Raw genomic sequence first — 19,417 nt, 5'->3', positions numbered from 1 at the left:
TTCCCTCTTTATCTATCCCACTGCCAAAGCAGTCTGCTGGTGCTTATAGGAAGAAGCCTCTGTTGTAGATACAGTAGAGTCTCACTTATCCAACACTCGCTTATCCAACGTTCTGGATTATCCAACGCATTTTTGTAGTCAATGTTTTCAATGCATCGTGATATTTTGGTGCTAAATTCATAAATACAGTAATTACTACATAGCATTAATGTGTAATGAACTACTTTTTCTGTCAAATTTGTTGTATAACATGATGTTTTGGTGCTTAATTTGTAAAATCATAACCTATTTTGATGTTTAATAGGCTTTTTCTTAATCTCTCCTTATTATCCAACATATTCGCTTAGCCGACGTTCTGCCGGCCCGTTTATGTTGGATAAGTGAGACTCTACTGTAGCAACCTCCCAAGTCACTCACGATTTATTTGTTAATATTTGTTAACCTGTATTCTATGCGTATGTTGCTTTGACCCTTTGGTGTGGGAGGAGTTAAAGACATGTGATTATACTGAGCATGTGCAGACTCAATACTCCATTTTGTATTCCATATCTGTGTAGACTTTAATGGAAGCAATCTCGCAGCAGACCTCACTGAAGGTGGATGCATGTATGTGTTTGATCTTCAATGAAAGCAGGTTGCTGTTTGGACTTCAGTAGAGAAGTCTGTTTAGAGACTTCAATGGATACAGTACAATTATGGACTTCAGTGAGTACAGCTATACTAAAGATTGCAGACTGTTAAGAATAATACCCTGTGTTCACACCACAGAGAGAAGAACTACATCCTATCTGTAATTGAGCTTCAATAAGAATTGTGCCTGTTTGGTGAATTAATACAAGTTATGTTATTTTATTTTTTTAAAACTTTGCTTTTTGTCTCTGAGTGCATATTTTAAATGAAGAGGTTTCAGGGGAGTGTATATCTTTTGGGCAACTTCAGCTGCAAAGAAACAAGCACCCTCTGCTAACCAAATATATTTTTGTAGTGGCATGTCTTTATCCTTGGCAGCTTAAAGACATAATTCTTCAGTTTAACAGCTGAGATACCTGTGTGTCATTACATGAATGCTTGTGGATATCACTTGTTCAAAGAGTTGACTTCTAACAAGGTTATGTTTTTCTTGACTAGTGGTTTTCAAAAGGTGGTCTCTACATATTCATGGAGATTAACATTTGCCAAAGGATATGTGCCCATAGACTGGGTGCAGTTATATTCCAATAGCTTATGCAGTAGGTTATGGAATTTGCAAAAGGCTATGTCCAATACTCTCTCCAAAAAGCAAATACATTACTTAAGAATTATAACTTCAGCTATCATCAGGAAGCAGTTGCTCAAACTGGGTATTTAATACATAGATGAGCTGACAGTGTTGGGGTCTAGTCTCCTTCTATTGCCAGAGCGGAAGTAGATTGACTTGACTCAATGGGATTTTGGTAGGTTAACGCCTTTGTTAGTCTTACTGAAACAATGGGTCTATTGCATGTCTGTATCTTTTTTTTCTTTTTAAAATAACATATTGAGGCCCAGGCAAAAGCAAATAGTTGGCATCCTAGCTTATACTTTCTTGCTCCTTGATAACCTTTGCTGACTGGACCACATTCTGATATTGGTTGGCCACATGTATCCCAGGTCTCATCTGTGAACCGTTAGAGGGTATGCAGTATAGGACTGTTTAGTGCGAAGCCATTACCTGAACAAACAGCACCAGCATCTTCTCCATGGTTGCAATTATGTTCTCCCCAAGCTTTAAGACGGCAGTCCCTGAGAGCAGCTTCTGTCCCTTTACATTTGACATCATCCAGCCAGATAGGATCAGCTCCTCTTCCAAAGCTGGCTCCTCTTGGGGCAGATAAGGCAACACCACAGCCAAGTTCCCTACACACAACCTGGGCACTGGTCAGATCCCAGCCATCATCACATACTGTCCCCCACTGCTGGTTGTGGAGCACCTCAACTCTCCCAGTGCAGCGGCTTGTTCCGTTCACCAGTCTGACTTCATTTGGGTCTGAAAGAGTTAAAGATATAGTTAGTTCTCCCAGGTCTCCATTCTCTTTGCTATGGGATTGGGACATTCAGGAAGTCCACACATACTAAGCTTATTCAAGTGGTTAGTTGGCTATTGTGAAAACAATGGACAATTTCTAGTGAGGAACTTGTGGTGGGTGGACATCTTTTCTGTGGTTTTTGAAGACTCTGGTGGCAAAAACACCAACAGGAAGAGGATCAGGCCAGTGCAGGCTTCACTCCTGAAATTCAGGGAGAGTCATTGAGATTGCCTGTATAACTTCTCACCCCACAACTCACATATTGGGAATAGATGGTCAAGGGGCGGGAATGAGGAAGTATTTCACAGAATCATAAAGTTGGAAGAGTCTACAAGGGTCATCCAGTCCAACCCCCTGCCATCTCGGAAAATACAAACAAAGCACTCCCAACAGATGGCCATCTAGCCTGTACTTAAATAGAGTGGGTTGTTACTTCTTTTCGATTATCCAGGGATGGACTACGCTCTTGGCTTTCTCAGAGAAGGGAATGGTTCCTTTTTTGATAAGAGTTAACATGCAATACTTATATTAACTTTTGAATAAATCATCCCAGTTTTTTGGAAGGGGGGTATTACTAAAATTCCAACCCTCGTATATAAGTATATAGAGTAATTAGAAAAGCAACAGTATTAATGATACATCTGGTAGCTAAATTGTAACCTTCTGCATGTTATCATACTCAAAAGTAGCATTGGCTTGCCTTAAATGTTTTAAAGTGCACTGAAGATCAAAAAAGACCCAGAGTTTGGGAGATGGTTGTTTTGCCAATAGTGCAGATGCTTTATTAGTATACCCTGAAGGGAGACGATAGTTTAATTTGATGCTAGTGTTTTTTATGGCTAATGGCTGCTTTCCGCATCTTGCTCGTCTCATTGTTTCTATCTCTTTCATACACATAGGTGTGGAATAACAGTTCAGTGGGTTTTGTTGCTAGCTGATGGGGTGGAGCTCATGGAATGAAGGTACGTTCCATTGCATGGCAGGGAGTCAACGCTATTCTAAAGACAAAGATTGTCTTGTTTGAAGTCTGACAAATATTTCTGGCTTTGGGTGGAATCACTTCTTTTAGAAAAGTTGAACCATTGAACTCATCTAGATTATGGGAAATATGTATTGAGGGTCGGGGCACTAGCTGTAAGAAAATATTTGACCTTGATCTCAGGGACCTTTTCTAATTGCATCACATCACACCAAAATACCTGAACACTCCACACTTGCTTCCCCACGGTGGCTGCAGCTGTGCTGTCCCCAGGGCCTTTTTTGGCATTCACTCAAAAAGGCTTCTTTTCCTGTGCAGTTCACTTGGTCTAACCATATGATATCAGATCCTTGTCCAAATCGTGATCCTCCAGTTGCCTTTGTAGCTGATCCACAGTCCAGTTCTCTGCACACCACCTGGGCATCATTTAAGTCCCAATTGCTGTCACAAATGGTGCCCCATTGCTGGTTGTGATACACCTCAACCCTTCCTGAACAGCGATTTAAGCCACCCACTAGACGTAGTTCTGATGAGATAAAAAATAATTAAACATATTAGCAAACCTAAAGGCAATTCTCTGAATGTATCTTTGCCAAGAAGGGAGCACAACAACATTTTTGTGACTGAAAACGAGAAGTAATGTCAACAGACATATCAAATCTAATTCGGCCCTTTCTATACTGCCATATAAAATCCAGATTATCTGCTTTGAACTGGATTATATGGTAGTGTAGAGTCAGATAATCCAGTTCAAAGCAGATAATGTGACTTTTATATGGCAGTGTAGAAGGGGCCTTAGATCACATCTGAAAGTCAGGGGCCAAGATTCAACATAACTTTATGAATCCAAACTATATTGCAGAAATGCAATAAATGGTGTTAGTGAATTGCAAAGATGTGCATCTGGTAAGAATGTTCCAATGCATCAGACACTTCTGGTGCACGCTGGACACTTGTGATGAACATTGAATGCCAATTGAATCCCAACACTTCTTAGCCATTATCCAGATATGATCTGGGAGCAATAAATTTAAGTGTGAGTGCATTTGCAGTATTCAGTTATAGTTGGCCCTATAGAACCCCCAAAATGGTATATTAATTCTTTGAAAAATGAATTAATTGCAAGTAATTAGTTTGTAGTGGGTTAAATCTAAGAACTGTGGTACATTAAAATCTGGATAGATTCAGTGAAACTTGAATCTGTGTATGTGGAAAGAAGAAATTACAGAAGGGATGATAGTAGGATTTGTGTGTTGTCCTTACCTGCACATGTAACACCAGCATCTTCTGAATGGGTACAGTCATGTTGTCCCCATTCTTTTGCTGGACATTTGCTGATTGCTTTCTCGGTCCCTGTGCAATTAACGCCATCCAACCAGATCGGACCTGTTCCTTGGCCAAAGCGAGAACCTCGTGGAGCCGAGAGAGCTGTTCCGCAGCCTAAATACTGACAAACAACCTGGGCGTCCTCAAGATCCCAGTCATCATCGCAAATAGTTCCCCAAAGTTTCTCATGAAGTATCTCTACTCTTCCAGAACATTTGCTGGGGCCGTTTGTTAATCTGATCTCAGGCGGTTCTAAGTAGAATGAAAAGAGTGATAAAGCATGAACAATTCTGGAGCCATCATAGCATTCTCGCAGTGTACCTGTCCTTTCCTACTTTCCCATTGTAACTCCAGTGTGGCGTGCTTCCAAATATGTCCTTGATGTGGTGTGACCATGTTTTGTTCAAATTTGAAACTTCTTAGAAACATACACAAAGCAAGCAAATTAGCCCAAATCTGGATTGTGATATACCTCTACTTAACCATTACTGAAATTATTTTACACTTTATTACCAATATTTTAAAGGAAAATAGGGGAACAATTTTTGTGGCCCTCCCACCTCTGATCCCTGGCAAGCCACGTGGTCACATTTTGGAAGTGACACCACTTCTGGTTTTGACTTTAAATTGAATGGTTTGGGGGATGTTTGTAGAAGTTGTGAAGGGGGCAATCTACTCAAAGTGTTATTTTTTTCAAGAAGTTTTGGGTATTTCTCAACTGGTTTTTGGAGATTTTTGAGATTAAAAATACTGTATTAAAAATTACATATTCGGGTTTTTTTAGAATTTTCTGGATCCTCGAGACCAAACTAAACACACCCAGTTTCAAAATGTAGTTTTCAGCTTGGTGCTATTGCTATTGCTCCATGGTGAAATCAGTAACTAAGCAGATAATCCTCTGAGGTTTATCATTTCCATTCCCATGCCATAGTTGTCCCATCACAGTTCCACAGATGATTACCTGTGCATTCCACACCCGCATCCTTGTTATGGTCACATCTGTGCTCCGCCAAGATTTTCGGTGGGCATTTCCTGAGGGTGTCCTCTTCCCCCGTGCAGTTCACTTGATCCATCCAGACAGGACCAGAACCTTGTCCAAATTTCGCCGCAGTAGTTGCTGCCAAGGCAGCTCCACAGCCAACTTCCCGGCACACAACATGGGCATCATTTAAGTCCCAGCCATTGTCACATACAGTTCCCCATCTTTGGTTATGGAGTATCTCAATCCTGCCAGTACAAGGAGTTGAACCACCCATCAGCCGCACCTCTGTCAGAGGGGGGAAAAACAGAACAAATGAACACCTCAAATATAGTTAATACAAAAGCAACAAGGTTTCAGAGCATCCAGTATTGGATTTGGAACATTTTCAGAAGGACCGAAATTCTCAGCCTCTACCTTTGTCACCTAATTTCTGGTACATATTCACAAACAAGGTACCGTATGTAAATGGAGTCCATACTTTTCAATCTGTTCTCAGAATCCCAGATTCCCCTGGCCAGAGATGTTGGCTGTCTCTTATTTTAATTAGCAGCTGTTTTCCATGAGAGAATAGAATGGCCATTTTTGAAATGCACTCAGGAGCACCACAGTGGCCTGTAACATATGTGCCCTAAGTTGCTGTTGTGATGTGCCAAGCCATGTTTCCATGTGTTCATACTGAAGTGCTCTATCTGACCATTCACTAAGCAGTTACATTTCCTCTCTTAGTTTTACTTTCCTACTTCGTCGTAGAATGAGTTAAGAGACATCCCAAGTGCCTTCCCGTCCAACCCTCTGCCATGCAATAACACACAATCAAAGCACTCCCAACAGATAGCCATGGAACCTCTGCTTAAAAGCTTCTGAGGAAGGAGTTTTCACCACACCACAAGCAGTTCTTACTATCAGGTAGTTTTGCCTAATGTTTAGTTGGAATTTCTTTTCCTGCAGTTTGAATCCATTGGTTCATGTCCTAGCTCCTGGAGCAGTGGACAACAAGAAAGCACCAGTCCACCAAAAGCCATTGCCATATATAATCTTTCCCTTGATTTTCAAAACACACCATCTACTATAAAGGCCCCCAGTGATAATTACTGTTGGGGACAGAATATTAGAACAGAAGATGACCCAATTGTGGCCTAAATTATGGCAAAACAAGATACGTTCTCTCATGGCATTGAATACTTCAGGAAAGCTCTTCATTTATGACCCCTCACCCTATTGTACTTGCCGGAATTCACTACATCAGGGTGAGCATGAATGAGAAATAGGACATTATCCCACGCAGTCCCCCCCCCCCCCCATTTCTGAACACTTCTAAAACAGTTCCCTAAAGAAATACCATCAAACGACGCAGGCAGATTTCCACCTGTCAGTCTGTGATGCTTCATCAGGGAACTGTTTTAGAACTGTTAAGAAATGGGGGACAGGAGACGGATAAATCATCTTCTGAGCTCATGATTCATGTGGAAACAGAGGAAAATAGGGGGAAACACACGGGATGGGATCTGTCAAACTTGCCCATGTTGAATCGCTTCAGTGACGTGGAGTAATCCTGTGTACTGTCTCCTACCAAACATTGACATTTCTCTCCCAAAATTCTGCTTCATGAGCCTGACATGGTCATTATTTTCAATTAATTTAAACATTAGAAATACAAAACATTCTCCTTCATAGCAGTCCAGCCAAATTTTAAACACTATCTACTATCTTCCTTCCATTGCTGCCCTGATTTCATGCCTTGTATTCTTTTTTTAAAGACGTCTTTGTGACTCTTGAATTAAGTTAACAAACCATGTGGAGCTGTGCCTTTTGTGAACTGGTGTTTGCTTCTTTATATCGTGTCTATCTTTTGAGTTGGCTGAATTTGAGTTGATGTGGTCTAAAACCAATCTTTTTTATTTGCCCTGAGAAATGTGATGTGAATCAACAATAGTTTTCAACTGTTAACTGTTAACCATTACTGTTCACTTACATTTCTATCTGTTTGTTTAATTTTAATCTGTTAGTTGAATTTTCAGTTTTTCTTTTATGTCAACATTAAAGCATCAATATTTAAAACAATATAAAGCCATTCAATATCTTGACTAGAATGACTTAAAATGCTATACATAGGCCTCTGGCTTACTGTTAACTCCTACTGCTGCTGACCTACCTGAGCACACAACACCAGCATCTTCTCCATGGTGACAGTCATTTTCTCCCCAAGGCCTTGATGGGCATTGACTGAGGGCTGATTCAGTCCCTGTGCACCGGAGTTCATCCAGCCAAATGCGGCCATCGCCTTTTCCAAAATATCCATTACGTGGCGCAGTTACTGCGGTTGCACAACCCAGCTGCCGGCAGACGACTCGGGCTTCTTCCATGCCCCAGCTGTCATCACAAACTGTGCCCCACACCCCGTTATGGAGCACCTCAACTCTCCCACTGCAGCGACTTGAACCATTCACAAGCCGGATATCAGGCTGGTCTGCCTCTGGAGTCTCGGTGCTCCAAGCTATACCTAGGGAAAAGAATTGTAAAGAGAAGGTCAGGAATTAGGAGGAACAGAAACTTTCCTGTGTTTGTGTTGGAAATAGCAACCTCACAAACCACTCACTATTTATTTGTTGATGTATATATTTGCTAACCTATATTCTATGTGTATGTTGATTTGCCAGTTTACTCTCTGGTGTGGGAGGGGTTATAGACATATGGTTATACTGAGCATGTGCAGATTCAGGACTCCATTTTTTTTCAGTCTTGCATCAGACCTCAGGGGAGGTGGATGCATGTATGTGTTTGGTCTTTAATGAAAGCAGGTTGCTGTTTGGACTTCAACAGAAAAGTATGTTTAGAGACTTTAATGGATACAGTATGATTTATGGACTTCAGTGAGTACAGCTATACTCAAAGACTATGGACTATTAATTAAGAATGATACCCTGTGTACTCAACAGTCAACACACAGAGAATCTACATCCTACCTGTAACTAAAATTCAATAAGAAATGTGCTTTATGGTGAATTAATACAAAATGTTTATGAGTAAACAAGATATGTTATTTTTCAAAGAATACTTTGTTTTTATCTCTGAGTCATATTTTAAATGAAGAGGTTTCAAGGGAGTGCATATCTTTTGGGCAACTGCAACTACAAAGAATCAACCATTCTCTGCTAACCAAATATATTTTTGTATATCCTTGGCCATTTAAAGACATGGTTCTTCAGTTTAACAGCCGAGTTACCTGTGTGTTATTACATTAATGCTTGTGAATATCACTTGTTCAAAGGTTTGACTTTGAACAAACCCATGCTTTTCTTGACTAGTGGTTTTCAAAAGGTGGTCTTCACATATTCATGGAGATTCACATTTGCCAAAAGGATATGTGCCTATAGACTGGGTGCAGTTGTTTTCCAATAGCTTATGTAATAGGTTATAGAATTTGCAATAGTTTAGAAGAACAACAGAACACAAAAGGCAAATAAGGCAAAGTGAATAAGAATTGTTCTGCTACATCAAAACCAGTCCCATCCACTGGCATCCAGGCCCTAGCCTTCCCCGGATGCTCACAAGTGTGGCATGATAGTGGTGGCCATTCACTTTCCAACTTTTCCCCAGGCTGGTGCCATAAAGATGGTGTAATCATAGAATAGTAGAGTTGGAAGAGACCTCATGGGCCATCCAGTCCAACCCCCTGCCAAGTAGCAGGAAATCGCGTTCAAAGCACCCCCAGCAGATGGCCATCCAGTCTCTGCTTAAAAGCCTCCAAAGAAGGAGCCTCCACCACAGCTTGGGGGAGAGAGTTCCACTGCCGAATAGCTCTCATAGTGAGGAAGTTCTTCCTGATGTTCAGGTGGAATCACCTTTCCTGTAGTTTGAAGCCGTTGTTCCGCGTCCTAGTCTGCAGGGCAGCAGAAAACAAGCTTGCTCCCTCCTCCTTATGACTTCCCTATTGCCATTGTTCCCAGCCAATAACCACCATAGCCCAGCATATCTGGAGGGCACCACATTGGAGAAGGCTGCCATCTTCTTCATTCTACTATCACTTCAGATTTTTTCCCTCACCTGCCCATTTGCACATGTACAAATATGCAAGCATGTCCACATCAAAACACACTGTGTTTATATCGTCCCTTCATTGTTTCCACTTGATCCCTGTCCCCAGACAGGCTATTTCATTCCCACCCAAAACAACAAATTGTGCTATTTATCCAAGTCTACACTGGCTGATTAATCTGGGTCCAGTCCAGATTGGAAATGCTCCAGATTGGCCTTAGAGGCTTTCTGAACCCATTGTGGCAGTAGGTTGGAGTTCACATTGATCCCATCACTCCGATGTTCATGTCATCCTCACTATTCCAAACCAAGCTCACAGCTCCATGCGAGTTCCTATGAAGGTGGGATACAATCTCCCTGCCTTCTTCCTGCTCATGTGGACACCTCTGTTGATGTCAGGATGAGGTGTCCACAGTGGGCAGGAGCTGACAATAGTAACAGCGGTAGTGCAGCAGGTTAAACCATTGAGCTGCTGAACTTGCTGACCAAAAGGTGGGCGGTTCGCATCTGGGGAGCAGGGTGAGCTCCTGCTGTTAGCCCCAGCTTCTGTCAACCTAACAGTTCGGAAACAGGCAAATGTGAGTAGATCAATAGGTACAGCTCTAGTGGAAAGGTAACAGTACTCCATGCAGTCATGCCGGCCATATGACCTTGGAGGTCTCTACGGGCAACACTGGCTCTTCAGCTTAGAAACAGAGATGAGAAACACCCCCTAGAGTTGGACACAATTAGACATAATGTCAAGGGGTGTCACGACCCAGGCAGCAGAGCACCAATAACCATACACAGAGGCCAGAATCTATCTAATATCTTTATTAAGGAAATATGTAAAGTCAATAAAAATAAGTGTAGAATATAGTTCAGAAGAAGACCTTTTAGGAAAGGTCAATTATAGTCCAGGAAAACAATGTCCAATATAAAATATTAAGGTCCAAAGTTGTAATCCAGTAACCGAAACACTCACTTTGCCAAGCAAAGTGAGGGGAGATGACAAGGTCCTTTAGTCCATGAAACTTAAGCAAGGCTAGGAAGTAAACTTGATTCTTGGAACACAAGGCTTGATTCAAGGCAACAAGAAACGAGGAGCAAAAACAAGATCCGTGGTGAATTCGTGGCGAGATCCAGGAAGCAAAACAAGGTCCTGGAAAGCAAAAGCAAGGCTGGAAACGGGAACAAGAACTTGAATGCGGGAGCAGCGTAGTCCACACACAACCTACTCCCGGAGCTGACGAATTGACTCCGCAAGATTCCTACGTGGGCAAAACACCTAAGTAGGGTCTCGTTTTCCCACCAGAGAACAATTCTCTGGGGAACCAGAACCGAAAGCCATTCTCTGAGTCCAGATGCATGACTCCCTAAAGATTCCCATGGGAAGCAGGCTTAATCAACCATTTGTTTGGCAGCGATTCTCAGGCTTCTGCGATTAGCCTGTTGAGCTCCTTTCTGTTGTTGATAATAATCACGGCGAGAAAAAGGGGGAGATTTCGGCTCAGGGCTTGTTTGGGAAACTTCTGGGAGGCAAATCTCCTGCAGGTGCAGGGGCTCCATCTCTGGCTGTGAAAGCTCCAATTCTGGCTGAAACGGTGGGAAACCTAAGTTTTCCTCTTCATCTGTCACAACAGCACTAGGAACGGGACTACATGGCCCATGAGTCATCACAAGGGGATACCTTTACCTTTTATATAGATATAGATCTACAGATATATAGATATATATTATGTCTTTCTTCTGCATGTCTATTATGAAATTATATCATATAATGGGAAATCTGTTTTCCAGACTTTAAAACAAAAACAATTATAAGTGTTCAGTTGAGTGCTCTAACACGTACAGGCAGTCCCCAAGTAACAAACCAGGTATGTTCTGTAGGTTTCTTCTTAAACAGAAGTTGTAAGTCAGAAGTAAGTCAGATGTTTGTAACTTGGGGACTAACTATTGGATTACGGTATATTTCTCCTTGTCTGTAGGCAACATTTTCAAATTAGCTCGCATGCCTGGGTTGCCATTAGGGGGCACGTTGACAAATCATGTACACACAGGTTTTGTTGTGCAAATATATCTTGCACAATGCCATTATTAGGAAACGGAATTTTCAAAGAATTTACTCATCTTTTTTTCTCTCTTTGAAATGTCTGAAAAAATGATTGGAACTGCCAAATAACGACAATCCTCTTGCAATCTAATGACTCATCCCTTTGCTTTTGCCTGAGTCCAATGGGAAGGGAAAGATTCTACTCCCTGGAAATGTACAAGGTCTTTAGCATTCTCTGCAAAAAGAGCTGGCACTTCACCAAACGACAGCTCTTAAGATTCCATAGCATTGGGCCATGGTAGTTCAAGTGGTGTAAAATTGCATTCATCTTACAGTTTGATGTACCTTAAACTGGAAGCTTCTTTGAAAAAGAAGTCAACATGGATTTCTCAAAAACAAGTCATGCCAGACTAATCTTACCTCTTTTTTCAATAGAGTTACAATCTTGGTACATTCAAGGAATGCAGTGGATTTAGCATATCCTGATTTCAGTAAGGCCTTCAACAAGGTCCTCCATGACCTTCTTGCAAACAAAGTAGTCAAATGTGGGCTAGGCAGTGCTACTACAGTAGAGTCTCACTTATCCAAGCTAAACGGGCCGGCAGAAGCTTGGATAAGCGAATATCTTGGATAATAAGGAGGGATTAAGGAAAAGCCTATTAAACATCAAATTAGGTTATGAGTTTACAAATTAAGCACCAAAACATCATTTTATACAACAAATTTGACAGAAAAAGTAGTTCAATACACAGTAATGTTATGTTGTAATTACTGTATTTACAAATTTAGCACCAAAATATCACGATACATTGAAAACATTGACTACAAAAATGGCTTGGATTATCCAGAGGCTTGGATAAGCGAGGCTTGGATAAGTGAGACTCCTGTATTAGGTGGATCTATAATTGGTTAAGTGACCGAACCCAAAGGGTGCGCACCAATGGTTCAACTTCATCTTGGAAAGAAGTAACAAACTAAGTTTGAGAACTCCTCCCATGAAGGCTGCACTTGCAGCAAAGGGAGCAAAACCTTCACTCCGCCATTGTCTAGATCAGGGGTCCTCAAACTTTCGAAGCAGAGGGCCGGTCCACTATCCTTCAGACTGTTGAGGGGCCGATTTATCATTTGAAAAAAAATACAAACAAATTCCTATGCATACTGCACATGTCTTATTTGTAGTGCAACAACAACAACAACGAAAGAACAATACAATATTTAAAAATGAAAACAATTTTAACAAACATAAACCTATCAGGATCAATGGAAAGTGTAGGTCTGCTACTGGCCAATGAGATAGTCAAGGGAATTAGGATTGTTGTTGTTGTGTGCCTTCAAGTCATTTCAGACTTTGGCCGAGCCTAAGTCTAAAATTAATTATTTATTTACTGCATTTATTTACTACATTTATATCCCACCCTTCTCACCCAGAAGGGGACTCAAAGCAGCTGTAAGTACATACAATATATTATATTATTAGCATAGCACAATATTAGCATTATATATTACTATATTGAACTATACCACTATACTATTATATAATATGTAATATATAACATATAATTAATATTATTATATGGTATTATTATTAGTAGTATTATATTGTATAACATAATATTATTATCAATATTATATGTATATACAATATATTATATTATTAAAACTGACATAAAAATATTATATTATAAAACTGAGGGAGGGGCTAGGTAAATGACCTTGGAGGGCCGCATCCGGCCCCTGGGCCTTAGTTTGGGGACCCCTGGTCTAAATCCATTTTGCAACTCCCATTGCTTAGCACTGATTACAGAACAACTAAAGGTGGAAATTAGGGCCCAAAATCTTTGTTAGTTGTATTTCAAGAGTATATCCTTTAAAATTAGTTCTCTTTTCATAAATGAAGGTCCATGTTCTACTTGCATGCATGATTTATTTTGCGCATTCAGCATTGTTTTACTGGTAATGCAACAATTGAGGAAGCAACAGATTTCATAACCTCACCAAATCTGGACCACCAGGTACAATTGCTTGGGCAATTGCATCACAAAAACAGTAAAAGTGATAAATATACTATAGCAGAAAAATCACAAATGAATTGATTTCTGCAAGACAGTGGCCTAAATCCAATGGTTAGTTGTAGCTGAAGTAGAGCAATTTAATCAATGGAATTTACCTACAGTACCAACTTCTCTTTCTAGAGTTCAAGAGAGAGGTATACAGAATGGTAGTCCTCCAGATGTTGTTGGACTACAAAGGCCAGTATTCCTCACCAGCACAGCCACTGGGATTTGCAGTCCATCATCTGCATTACTTTTAGCATTCCAATTCCTGATTAAGAACTGTGCCACTGCTACTAAGAGCCCATCCAGACAGGCCCAAAACATGGAACCTGTCTGGGGGCATCCAAATGACTAGGCATGTGTGATCGATTAAAAAATGTTTCAAAGGTTGTTACAAAATTAGGGGGCTCTGGCGTTTCGTTTCTAAAGTGTTTCTAAAGTAGAGTTAGTGAAAATGTCGCTAATAACAAGAGTAACAAAAATTCATTTCTTTTTCGTTATAGTAATTGCACATAATGACTAGGCGTGTGCAAAAAAACAGAAGTCTCGGAAACCGTAAGAAAATCAGAATTTTTGTAAGTCGGAAGCCATATCCAAAGCATTTGTGTGGCCCATACCAAATATTTTAGAATCCACACTTACCCCATACGTTTTCATTTTAGTTTTGTAAATGTCAGAAGGCTCCCAAAATCAGTTTCATATTCAGTGCAAGGAAGCAAAGCTATTAAGCCAAAAAGCCTGCCTGCCTGCCTGTCTGCCTGGAATTAATGGAGTCTCGGCATTAGGAGCCATGAAAACTGGGAGCAGTGCATTTTGGGAACAGCATAGAACTCTGTTGGATGGATGTATCCCTGTAGTCATTGGCTTGACCTTGAAGGAGCTGGGAGTGGCCACAGCCGACAGGGAGCTCTGGCGTGGGCTGGCCTATGAGGTCACGAAGAGTTAGAAGTGACTGAATGAATAAACAACAAACATAGAACTCTGGGAAATGTAGTTTGGGAAGGGGAGGAGCCATATGCCAAAGAATTCAAAAGGCTCTGGCCTAAACTGCATTTCCCAGTATGCAGCAGCATCAGAAAGCCCCAATTAGGAGAGGAGATTGGTCTGTAGCCAGCCAGAGTTCCAACACATTTGTTAATATTCTACACTATGATTTCTGTTCCTGGGTTATAAATGGTAGTTCCTAACTGGTTCTGTGATTTAAAAAATGGCAAAAGTTTATTACACAGAAAAAACTTTGTCTTCGTGCAAGGAACATCGTCCTATGGCACTTTTTTTTTGTTGAGTCTCCACCAATTTAATGAAGTTTCTAACACACACAAAAAGTGTCTGGAGTAGAACAACTACCGTACTTTCAAAGTAAAGGACTACACAATTAAACAGGAAATAACATCCTGAAACTAGGAACATATTTTCTTTATTATCAAAAAAATTGTTTATAAAAATTCTGAAAACTTGCCAAACATCCATGGATAAGTGAAACATTCTGAAATTTGGTGGGCTAACCATGGTAGATGTGTTCTACCATTGTAGCAAGAAATAGGAGCCCCTGAAATCTCCCAACTATGGAAAAACATAGTTTGGGAAGTGAAATGCCATATGCCTGCCCTAAACTACATTTCCAAGACTGCATCATTATCAGAAAGCACCAATCAGGATAGCGGAGAGAGAGGTTTGTCCCTCCCTAACAGCAGCCAGTATCTGCAAAGAAGAGAACTGACTGATATATCTATCTTTAATAAGCAAGCCAATCTCTGTGCTGGACTGCAAAAAAAAAATTAATAACAATAATGGCCTAAATGGATAGCCCTTGAGGGTCCCCTCCAACTCAATAGGGGAAGCATATTAATTTTATGCTCGGCAATTTATTAAGTCTATGTAATAGAAAAGGCTTTCCAGCCCTTAAATTGAGGGCAGCTCTTATAATAAACCACCTCTCCAACTCTATAAGAGACAACTCTATAAAGCCCTCAAATAAAGGACGTGCCTTACAATAAGGCATACTTTGCAATCACAATTAGTGGCCCCTTTTACACTGCCATATAATCCAGATTATCAAAGCAGATAATCCACATTATCTGCTTTGAACTGGATTATATTAGTCTACACTGTCATATAACCCGGTTCAAAGCAGATAATGTGGATTTTTATGGCAGTGTAGAAGGGGCCTCAGTAACATTACACCTAAACCTGAGAGTATGTAGTCGAGTTTGTTTGGTTTTGTTTGGAAACAACACAGAGAAGTATGCCCATTGCCCACCTCTTTTTAGCGGTAAAAATATAGAATAACTGACTGAAAGCAATAAACAGTTCAGATGTTAATCCAGTGACGCAGTCCTGTTTTCCTCCCTTAACACTACTTCCTCAATTTTCATTTTAACTTCTCGCCTTAAAAGACCCTTCTGCCACATGAGTTAAGAGACATGGGTCCCTTCTTCTACACTTCCAGACAATCCAGGCTATCAAAAATCCACATTTCTGATTTGAACTGGGTTATCTTAGGCTGGATCTACACTACCCTATATCCCAGGATCTGATCCCAGATTATCTGGAAGTGTAGAGTCATATAATCTAGTTCAAAGCAGATAATCTGGGATCAGATCCTGAGATATAGGGCAGTATAGATCCATCTGTAGGGTGCTTCCAGACATACCTAAAACAGGTTAAAATAACTCACTTCCGCACAGATTCTAGTCCCCACCCTCAACCTAATCCTCGGGTTGGCACAAGGGGGGAAGGCTGAGGGCAGTTGGTGCAGGAGATTTCACAAATGGCTGCCCAGGGATCTCGGGAGAGCCTTGGCCCTCTAAGCATGGGGACATAGTGGCCCACCACATTCTCATGCTAAGAGCACGGAAAGACAAAGGAGGGCTGGAGGAAGGAGCCCAAGGAGTTGCGTCCGGTCAGTGGGCCTGGGTTTGTCCATACCCGAGTTCACACAACACAGTTGGAAACACAGTGTGAAGTTGTGTGGAATTTTTTTAATGATTAGATCTTTCTTTCTCTTCTCTGTTAGATATTCTGGACTATGGTTCCCATCAGATCCAAGCAACATGGACAGTGTTATGGGGAAAATTGAGATAAGATCCATGATATCTGGATAGCATCATCTTGCAGTTGGAGTCACCATGTGCAAATGTAACCAGAGGTCTTGTATCCTTACTAATGGAAGAAGAGAGGGAACGTTGACTAGGGGCATTTTTTTCCAACAACAAAACAACATAAGGAAGTACATCCACTAAAATCCATTCTTCTAATACAGCTGTGAAAGTGTCCTGGTGTACTTTGATTCTGTTTATTCTTGTGAAAGGACATGTTTGGAGTACAGATGCCAAAGAACTTTGTGATTCATCTAGCCAGATTAACTATACTATTTTTTAAAAAACAACTTCAAGTTCAGACCCTTCTTTCAGGTTATGTTAAGAATGCAGTTTAGCGCTTTGATGTTTATTTATTTACTAGTGCATATATCAGGCATTGTCCCTCTGTCCTTTCTTCTTTCCTTTCTTTCCGTTCTTTTTCTCTTTCTTTCTTTCCTTCCTTTTTCCTTTCCTCTCATACTCAAGTTACCTTTCTTACTCAGTGACATCAAGGAGGGCCACTTCACCTAGCAACTGCCAATCCAGTGACACCACATTCCACCTAGCAACAGCCTTTGTGGTACAAACAGACAGACAAACATACATACATACATACATATATATATATATATATATATATATATATATATATATATATATAAGAGTGATGGCATCAGGGCAGCGGACAAAACTACAGGCCCCCCAACCTCGAAATTTGACAACACAACCCATCATCCACGGCTCTAGGTTGATACAACAAAAAGAAAAGAAAAATAAAGTCCTAATTAGAGGGAGAGGAATAATTGTTTTTATCCAATTGCTGCCAGTTAGAGGGCTAAGCTCTGCCCACTTGGTCTCCTAGCAACGCACTCAGCCCAGGGGACAGGCACAAGAGTTTGGAGAGACCCCTAAGGGCCATCCAGCCCAACCCTTTCTACTATGTAGCAGGACACAATCCAAGCATTCCCAACACATGGACAACGTATAAATACTATACAATACTACACAGGGACATAGACCCCCTCTACCCTCACCACTTTCACAGTACACAAACAACCAAATGCATACTAAACATAAAGACAACCATACAACAGACATTCAATACCACCACTACCTCAACAAGTTCTCACCAACGCCACCAGACAACGCCACAGCAACGCGTGGCCGGGCATAGCTAGTACTTTTATAAAATAGCATCCATTGGGAGGAAGATCCAAATAAGGTCGGCATCATGATCAGATGGTATTTTAAACCCTTTATCCTTTTGTCTATATTCTTGATAAAATGTCCCCTATTGACATCCAGACATACAAGTTCCTTTCCTGGTTGGGAACATATGTGAAAAGCTGAAAACATTGATCCCTAAATGTTTTATTTGTGGACCTTTGCTGATTTGGCAACCTGATTATAGGCTGTGATCAAAATTTAAGTGGGATACCAATGGGTTTCAGCCGCCTTCTAATGAGTCTAGTGAGAACTTTTCAAACCATGGAAGCATCACAGTAGGAGTAGAGTTACAGACGAGGGAGAGACACATTTGCTAACTTACAACCTAAAATAGAGCAGAAAAAGTACTCACCCCAAAAACAGGTCAGGAATAAAAGAACCATCATAAAATCTCTGAGTCTCCTTCCTGGACATCTCCATCCAAAGGAAAGAGTAGAAGAAGCCATTTATCGTCAGTACCCAACAAGGTGGTAGCAGATTCTTTGCTCTGTTGGAGTGCTCACAACTGAGATACTTGGGCTACAGCTTGTTCTGATGGGACACGTATATAGTTCATTGCCACGGGCAAAGGTTGAGAGACAAAATGCTGGGAAGGGGCTGGTGGAAACTAAGAGGGAGGAGGCTTGTCCAACTTAGTTTGGTCATCTGTTGGCGCTGCTGTTTTTCTACATTTGAGGTATTGTGAAATAACTTTCAGTTCTCCACAAATGGCTAGCTTTGTACCATGACATAAGGGGTTAATCCTAAGGTCTCTGTCAAAGACAGAACGCTCCAAGAAGAATACAACACAGTTTATTGAGGTTACAGAACTAAAAATTGCCCGTAGGAAACAAAAGACTAGGCAAACACTTGTCTTTAGTGTGAAAAGTAACAAAAATAACTTCGTTTGAGTCTAGATAGTTCAAAAGAATAAACCGGATTAAACAGAAGTTTAATCCGGATTTAAACAAAGGTGCTTACTTCAGCCTGGCAATTAAACAAACAAAAACTGGTTAACAAAGGGTCAAAATGAACACAAAACCCCGCAGCAGATTCCCCTCTGCTGCTCAAGAGCTACAGAAGTAACTCGGGCTGTTGCTCCTCCGTGCAACGGGCGAAAACCAGGTCCAGGCACTTTAATCAGGATAACGACGGTCAGCGAGGTCCCAATCCGGTCCGAGGTCGAAAAGCCAAATGCAGACGTCTAGGTTCCACAAGTTCCACCGATAGCCACAGAAGGGTTAGTCCAGAGTCGTAGTCAGTCAGTCAGTCCAGCGTCAATCCAGAGTTGGCAATAATGTCCGTCAAAAAGACGACGGAGGTCCAAGCTATTAAGATTAAACACAAGTTGCACAGGAAAAGCCCACACAGTTCCTCCCGCCGTCTATGCCCAGTGTCCTTGGTAACTTACGTATCCAGCAAACGAATCACACCCGTCTTCAGGAAGTCCCCAACAAGAGCCCAAGCGTTCGTCCAGATTACCTTGCCCAACACAATTAGCCATTGGTTCTAAACCCCATTTTATGCCAGTTCATAACTCCTCATCGCTGTCAGCTGCTATTCTAATTCCAGGTGCCTCCTCATCATCATCCTCATCAGAACTAACACACCTTTGACTACGCCCCACAGCATCCCCAGCTGTGGATCCCGTTCCATCCCTCCAGCCCGTCCACGGGTC

The 19,417-nt window shown here is 41.2% G+C and overlaps 1 protein-coding gene and 1 long non-coding RNA gene across 2 annotated transcripts in view; one reads left to right on the top strand and one right to left on the bottom strand.

Annotated features, from left to right (window-relative positions):
* LOC100564934 (deleted in malignant brain tumors 1 protein) overlaps window positions 1–18,325 on the bottom strand; it is a 33,136-nt gene extending 14,811 nt beyond the window's left edge. The window contains exons 1-6 of the mRNA XM_008116495.3: window positions 18,113–18,325; window positions 7,485–7,832; window positions 5,312–5,617; window positions 4,288–4,602; window positions 3,245–3,550; window positions 1,691–2,005 (exon numbers count right to left, since the gene is read on the bottom strand). Of these exons, the coding sequence (XP_008114702.1) occupies window positions 1,691–2,005; window positions 3,245–3,550; window positions 4,288–4,602; window positions 5,312–5,617; window positions 7,485–7,832; window positions 18,113–18,206 (1,684 nt within the window). The 5' untranslated portion in view covers window positions 18,207–18,325. The remainder of the gene's footprint in view (window positions 1–1,690; window positions 2,006–3,244; window positions 3,551–4,287; window positions 4,603–5,311; window positions 5,618–7,484; window positions 7,833–18,112) is intronic.
* On the top strand, window positions 433–17,154 carry LOC134299879 (uncharacterized). Its single transcript, XR_010007127.1, has 3 exons — window positions 433–705; window positions 13,957–14,028; window positions 16,470–17,154. It is a non-coding gene; the product is annotated as an uncharacterized LOC134299879 (long non-coding RNA).
* Window positions 18,326–19,417: the final 1,092 nt, after the last annotated feature.

The sequence above is a fragment of the Anolis carolinensis genome, chromosome 6, assembly GCF_035594765.1.
Source record: "Anolis carolinensis isolate JA03-04 chromosome 6, rAnoCar3.1.pri, whole genome shotgun sequence".
In the NCBI taxonomy this organism is placed as follows: Eukaryota; Metazoa; Chordata; class Lepidosauria; order Squamata; family Dactyloidae; genus Anolis; species Anolis carolinensis.
This window is presented reverse-complemented; position numbering and strand designations above follow the sequence as displayed.